This window comes from Salmo trutta, chromosome 13 (genome assembly GCF_901001165.1).
Source record: "Salmo trutta chromosome 13, fSalTru1.1, whole genome shotgun sequence".
Lineage (NCBI taxonomy): Eukaryota > Metazoa > Chordata > Actinopteri > Salmoniformes > Salmonidae > Salmo > Salmo trutta.
Window position 1 is genome coordinate 32,035,219 of NC_042969.1, and position 8,007 is coordinate 32,043,225.

The 8,007-nt window shown below is 45.2% G+C and overlaps 1 protein-coding gene across 1 annotated transcript in view; it reads right to left on the reverse strand.

Annotated features, from left to right (window-relative positions):
• Nucleotides 1-260: 260 nt before the first annotated feature.
• Nucleotides 261-8,007, reverse strand: part of LOC115205658 (rho guanine nucleotide exchange factor 9-like) — a 35,566-nt gene continuing 27,819 nt past the window's right edge. The window contains 2 exon segments of the mRNA XM_029771849.1: nucleotides 261-512; nucleotides 515-535. Coding sequence (XP_029627709.1) covers nucleotides 415-512; nucleotides 515-535 — 119 coding nt within the window. The 3' untranslated portion in view covers nucleotides 261-414.

Here is an 8,007-nt window from a genome sequence, read left to right on the forward strand (position 1 = left end):
TAGGGAACAGTAGTAGATTCCTGTACAGTACAGTTCAGTAGGGAACAGTAGTAGATTCCTGTACAGTACAGTTCAGTAGGGAACAGTAGTGTTTACTGGAGGAGAGAAGCATTGGAACTCAGAACTAAGATCAGTGGAATTAGAATGAAGTGAAGAAGTTAGAATCCATAGTTCTCCAGTCTCCTGGGTGACAACTCACAATGAAACTCACAATGAAACATCCCTGGTCCTTCCTTCAGTGCTTCTTTTTTCCTCCTCAATTCTTCTTCACAGGATGACGATGATGTAATCCTCCAAACATTTTAGTTTGAGTGTTTCTCAGAAAAAAATAGATGGTCCTTGGAAAGGGTCTGTTTCTCTATTTCTTAAAGGTGTTAATCAAGTAAAATTGTTGAGCCAGAAAAGAGACTGACCTCATTTGGATTGACTGAATTCAAAAACCTCTGCTTGTGCCAAGTCCTCTGTTAAGTCATACTGTCCCAGGGGTAGGGGGTCCTGGGGAGGGGGGTAGGAGGGGGCACACATCTGTTCACACCTGGAAGACAGGTGCAGAGTCGGGGGCAGAAAGGAGGAGCAGAGTAGGGGGCAGGAAGGAGGAGCAGAGTACGGGGCAGGAAGGAGGAGCAGAGTAGGGGGCAGGAAGGGAGAACAGAGTAGGGGGCAGGAAGGAGGAGCAGAGTACGGGGCAGGAAGGAGGTGCAGAGTAGGGGGCAGGAAGGGAGAACAGAGTAGGGGGCAGGAAGGGAGAATAGAGTAGGGGGCAGGACGAGGAGCAGAGTACGGGGCAGGAAGGAGGTGCAGAGTAGGGGGCAGGAAGGGAGAACAGAGTAGGGGGCAGGAAGGGAGAACAGAGTAGGGGGCAGGAAGGGAGAACAGAGTAGGGGGCAGGAAGGAGGAGCAGAGTACGGGGCAGGAAGGAGGAGCAGAGTACGGGGCAGGAAGGAGGAACAGAGTACGGGTCAGGAAGGAGGAGCAGAGTACGGGGCAGGAAGGAGGAACAGAGTACGGGTCAGGAAGGAGGAGCAGAGTACGGGTCAGGAAGGAGGAGCAGAGTACGGGTCAGGAAGGAGGAGCAGAGTACGGGTCAGAAAGGAGGAGCAGAGTAGGGGGCAGAGGCAGAGAGCAGAGTATGGGGTCAGGAAGGAGGAGCAGAGAACGGGGCAGGAAGGAGGAGCAGAGTATGGGGCAGGAAGGAGGAGCAGAGTAGGGGGCAGAGGCAGAGAGCAGAGTATGGGGTCAGGAAGGAGGAGCAGAGTACGGGGCAGGAAGGAGGAGCAGAGCACGGGGCAGGAAGGAGGAGCAGAGTACGGGTCAGGAAGGAGGAGCAGAGTACGGGTCAGGAAGGAGGAGCAGATTACGGTGCAGGAAGGAGGAACAGAGTACGGGGCAGGAAGGAGGAGCAGAGTACGGGTCAGAAAGGAGGAGCAGAGTACGGGTCAGGAAGGAGGAGCAGAGTACGGGTCAGGAAGGAGGAGCAGAGTACAGGGCAGGAAGGAGGAGCAGAGTACGGGTCAGAGGCAGAGAGCAGAGTACGGGTCAGGAAGGAGGAACAGAGTACGGGTCAGGAAGGAGGAACAGAGTAGGGGCAGAGGCAGAGAGCAGAGTATGGGGTCAGGAAGGAGGAGCAGAGAACGGGGCAGGAAGGAGGAGCAGAGTACGGGGCAGGAAGGAGGAGCAGAGTACGGGTCAGGAAGGAGGAACAGAGTACGGGGCAGGAAGGAGGAGCAGAGTACGGGGCAGGAAGGAGGAGCAGAGTACGGGGCAGGAAGGAGGAGCAGAGTACGGGGCAGGAAGGAGGAGCAGAGTAGGGGGCAGGAAGGAGGAGCAGAGTACGGGGCAGGAAGGAGGAGCAGAGTAGGGGACAGGAAGGAGGAGCAGAGTAGGGGGCAGAGGCAGAGAGTAGAAGTCAAGGGGTGGAGAAGTGGATAACCAGAGAAACATGGTCAGTATCGGATCAGAAACAGAACATTGTACACAACATCTTGTCATGCTTTCACAACAAACAGGCAACTACAACTATGTACTACATTGTTCATCACTGTGTTATTGTTGTAGCATATAATATTAGACAGATATGATGTATGATCATATGATGATGCTGGAGGATGGAAAATACACATCTCTGCTCTAGTAATGACACAAGTGAAAACTAGAGATGCTATTCAAACAATCCCTGAATCAGGCAAACACGAGGACCCGGAAAAATAACATTCTTCCAGCACAAATATGAAATCCGGCGTTTCCACTGGCGATGGAGAGACAAGTGTTATTCCGACTTTGCTGATTACATGTTTGATTGAATAGCACCCCAAGACTAAGGAAAGTAAGCGCGATCAAAATTGGACGACAATCTAGGAGCATCACAACAACTACTCCACAGCCAATATCAAACCGTGAATAATCAATATTTGATGATGGAAAATTGAAAAGTTGCCATGGCATCTTGAAAAACACAGTGTCGTTGTGTTGTTAACTGATTAGAGACACTGTTTCTCTATGGAGATCTCGGAGAGCCTTGAGAGTAAAATGGAACATACTAGATCAACATGTTCTAATGCCATTGGTAATCATAGTAGTTCTGATTTCTTATCAGTTGCCATGGCATCTTGTTACATTATCTCTACAGTAAACAAAACTCTAATGAATGATATACCTTTATCATTTTCAAACCATGTCCATAAAACAAGGCCCTCTTTCTCAAGATGATATCTAACAATGAATCTGAAAATTCAAGAGCAGTACTTCACCTTGTGCCAACCACGTAACACACACAGTTACTGTCAAACCACGATGTAACACACACACAGAACAGTACAGTACCGTGACACACCAAACCAAACACAGATCAACACAGTTCTGACACACATGCAGGGCTCTATTTTAACAAGCCTAACCTAGTGGTAAATCTTAGTGCTGGTAGTAGCGCTATAGGTCCTGGGGTGTGTCAGAAATATCTTTGCTATTTTTACAGTCCAAACTATGAGGAAAATAGTTGACGGTGGTGTGAAAGGGCTGGTGTTGATGAATAAACAAGTTGTAGGTGTGTCTAACCTCGACTAATTTACCTCGACTAACCTGTACCACCGCACATTGACTCGGTACCGGTACCCCCTGTATATAGTTTCATTACTAACCGGTACCCCCAGTATATAGTCTCATTACTAACCTGTAACACCGCACATTGACTCGGGACCGGTACCCCCTGTATATAGTTTCATTACTAACCGGTACCCCCAGTATATAGTCTCATTACTAACCTTTACCACCGCACATTGACTCGGTACCGGTACCCCCTGTATATAGTTTCATTACTAACCGGTACCCCCAGTATATAGTCTCATTACCAACCGGTACCACCACACATTGACTCGGTACCAGTACCCCCTGTATATAGTTTCATTACTAACCGGTACCCCCTGTATATAGTCTCATTACCAACCGGTACCCCCTGTATATAGTTTCATTACTAACCGGTACCCCCAGTATATAGTTTAATTACTAACCTGTACCACCAGTATATAGTCTCATTACTAACCGGTACCCCCAGTATATAGTCTCATTACTAACCGGTACCCCCAGTATACAGTCTCATTACTAACCGGTACCCCCTGTATATAGTCTCATTACTAACCGGTACCCCCTGTATATAGTTTCATTACTAACCGGCACCCCCAGTACATAGTTTCATTACTAACCGGTACCCCCTGTATATAGTTTCATTACTAACCGGTACCACAAGTATATAGCCTCATTACCAACTGTACCCCCAGTATATAGTCTCATTACTAACCGGTACCACCTGTATATAGTCTCATTACTAACCGGTACCCCCTGTATATAGTCTCATTACTAACCGGAACCCCCAGTATATAGTCTCATTACTAACCGGTACCCCCTGTATATAGTCTCATTACTAACCGGTACCCCCTGTATATAGTTTCATTACTAACCGGTACCACCAGTATATAGCCTCATTACCAACCGGTACCCCCAGTATATAGTCTCATTACTAACTGGTACCCCTGTATATAGTCTCATTACTAACCGGTACCCCCTGTATATAGTCTCATTACTAACCGGTACCCCCTGTATATAGTTTCATTACTAACCGGCACCCCAGTACATAGTTTCATTACTAACCGGTACCCCCTGTATATAGTCTCATTACTAACCGGTACCCCCTGTATATAGTTTCATTACTAACCGGTACCACCAGTATATAGCTTCATTACTAACCTGTACCCCAGTATATAGTCACATTACTAACCGGTACCCCCTGTATATAGTTTCATTACTAACCGGTACCACCAGTATATAGCCTCATTACCAACCGGTACCCCCAGTATATAGTCTCATTACTAACTGGTACCCCTGTATATAGTCTCATTACTAACCGGTACCCCCTGTATATAGTCTCATTACTAACCGGTACCCCCTGTATATAGTTTCATTACTAACCGGCACCCCAGTACATAGTTTCATTACTAACCGGTACCCCCTGTATATAGTCTCATTACTAACCGGTACCCCCTGTATATAGTTTCATTACTAACCGGTACCACCAGTATATAGCTTCATTACTAACCTGTACCCCCAGTATATAGTCACATTACTAACCGGTACCCCCTGTATATAGTCTCATTACCAACCGGTACCCCCTGTATATAGTTTCATTACTAACCGGTACCCCCAGTATATAGTTTAATTACTAACCTGTACCACCAGTATATAGTCTCATTACTAACCGGTACCCCCAGTATATAGTCTCATTACTAACCGGTACCCCCAGTATACAGTCTCATTACTAACCGGTACCCCCTGTACATAGTTTCATTACTAACCGGCACCCCCAGTACATAGTTTCATTACTAACCGGTACCCCCTGTATATAGTCTCATTACTAACCGGTACCCCCTGTATATAGTTTCATTACTAACCGGCACCCCCAGTACATAGTTTCATTACTAACCGGTACCCCCTGTATATAGTTTCATTACTAACCGGTACCACAAGTATATAGCCTCATTACCAACTGTACCCCCAGTATATAGTCTCATTACTAACCGGTACCCCCTGTATATAGTCTCATTACTAACCGGTACCCCCTGTATATAGTCTCATTACTAACCGGAACCCCCAGTATATAGTCTCATTACTAACCGGTACCCCCTGTATATAGTCTCATTACTAACCGGTACCCCCTGTATATAGTTTCATTACTAACCGGTACCACCAGTATATAGCCTCATTACCAACCGGTACCCCCAGTATATAGTCTCATTACTAACTGGTACCCCTGTATATAGTCTCATTACTAACCGGTACCCCCTGTATATAGTCTCATTACTAACCGGTACCCCCTGTATATAGTTTCATTACTAACCGGCACCCCAGTACATAGTTTCATTATTAACCGGTACCCCCTGTATATAGTCTCATTACTAACCGGTACCCCCTGTATATAGTTTCATTACTAACCGGTACCACCAGTATATAGCTTCATTACTAACCGGTACCCCCAGTATATAGTCACATTACTAACCGGTACCCCCTGTATATAGTCTCATTACCAACCGGTACCACCAGTATTTAGCCTCATTACTAACCGGTACCCCCAGTATATAGTCTCATTACTAACCGGTACCCCCTGTATATAGTCTCATTACTAACCGGTACCACCAGTATATAGTCTCATTACTATCCGGTACCCCTGTATATAGTCTAATTACCAACCGGTACCCCCAGTATATAGTCTCATTACTAACCGGTACCCCCTGTATATAGTCTCATTACCAACCGGTACCACCAGTATATAGCCTCATTACTAACCGGTACCTCCAGTATATAGTCTCATTACTAACCGGTACCCCCTGTATATAGTCTCATTACTAATCGGTACCCCCTGTATATAGTCTCATTACCAACCGGTACCACCAGTATATAGTCTCATTACTTACCGGTACCCCCTGTATATAGTCTCATTACCAACCGGTACCACCAGTATATAGCCTCACTACTAACCGGTACCCCCAGTATATAGTCAAATTACTAACCGGTACCACCAGTATATAGTCTCATTACTAACCGGTACCCCCTGTATATAGTCTCATTACCAACCGGTACCACCAGTATATAGTCTCATTACTAACCGGTACCCCCTGTATATAGTCTCATTACCAACCGGTACCACCAGTATATAGTCTCATTACCAACCGGTACCACCAGTATATAGCCTCATTACTAACCGGTACCCCCACTATATAGTCTCATTACTAACCGGTACCACCAGTATATAGCCTCATTACTAACCTGTACCACCGCACATTGACTCGGTACCGGTACCACCAGTATATAGTGTCATTACTAACCGGTACCCCCAGTATATAGGCCCATTATTGTTATTTTATTGTACTACTTTTTATTACATTTTTTTTTTCAACTTTAATTCATTAATTAATTAATTTAGTTTAACATTCCAGTGTTTTAATTGCTATATTGTATTTACTTCGCAACAATGGCCTATTCATTGCCTTTACCTCCCTTATCTCACCTCATTTGCTCACATTGTATATAGACTTATTTTTCTACTGTATTATTGACTGTATGTTTGTTTTACTCCATGTGTAACTCTGTGTTGTTGTATGTTGTCGAACTGCTTTGCTTTATCTTGGCCAGGTCGCAGTTGCAAATGAGAACTTGTTCTCAACTTGCCTACCTGGTTAAATAAAGGTGAAATAAAAAATAAAAAAATGTAGTAAATATTTACTCAACTCTTTTCTTAAAATTGCATTGTTTGTTAAGGGCTTGTAAGGCTATTGGGCTAATGTCCAGGATAAACAGACATCAGCACAATGATGCTTAACCAGGGGAGGGCTACACGTGGCTTTTAATCAAATTAAACAAAATGTGGAGGGGGGGACCAATATATATTTTTTATGTTTCTAAACATGAGATTCACCGGCATAAAAGGCACATCTCTCTTCCATGCGCACTGTGCGTCATGGCTGGATAAGCTGCGCTTCCGCTGTCTAAATCCATCCCATTATCAACTGTGTTACTGTTAAGACCTGCTCTTCCTGGGTCTTATAACTTCTCATTAGCGCTGCATGAAATTGTCACTTTTGCTCTTGTTTGACACAGCTCAAATATTGCCACCCCTCCCACCTCAGCGCAAGTTAGCTGATGGTAGACAGGTAAATTGCGGAACCTGGCATTAGGGCTGGAAAACGCCATTGATGAAATTGCAAACTACGTTTGACACTTGCGCCTCCTTAGTAGCAGCTAAAAATAGAGCCCCTACACTGAGGAATGGGTCATCAGAAACAACATAAACAGAGAGACCACATCTGTTATGATGGGTCGAACGATACAAAACACACATCACATCAACAATGGCAAACAACACACATCCAACTGGCATTCTGTACACCTTCTACATTTTCACTACAAGATAAGATTATATTCACCATGCATAAAACCCTCTGTCTTTTCATAGGTGTTTAGCAGTCGTTTGATTGACAAGTCTCTTCTGGAAGATAATGTGTGACTAGATTCTACGCTCTTGGAATGGTTGTAAATCAATTTGTAAACAGAAAGAGAAGATCAGGTCAGACATGGTGAGAGGCGTAGGTGAAAGAGTGATGTGCGGCGTGTGTGTACGTGTGGGTGTGTGAGAGACCAAGGTAAACGTGTGCGTGTGTGTGTGTGTGTGTGTGTGTGTGTGTGTGTGTGTGTGTGTGTGTGTGTGTGTGTGTGTGTGTGTGTGTGTGTGTGTAAGGCTTGGTAAGTAAACAGCGATGAAAAGACAGACTGTCAGAGAGAGAGAGAGAGAGAGAGAGAGAGAGAGAGAAGAGAGAGAGAGAGAGAAGAGAGAGAGAGAGAGAAGAGGGGAGGAGAGAGGAGAGAAGCGAGCAGAGGATAGAGAGAGAGAGAGAGAGGAGACAGAGAGAAGAGAGGGAGTAGAGAGAGATGAGAGATACGAGAGAGAGAGAGAGAGATAGATGAGAA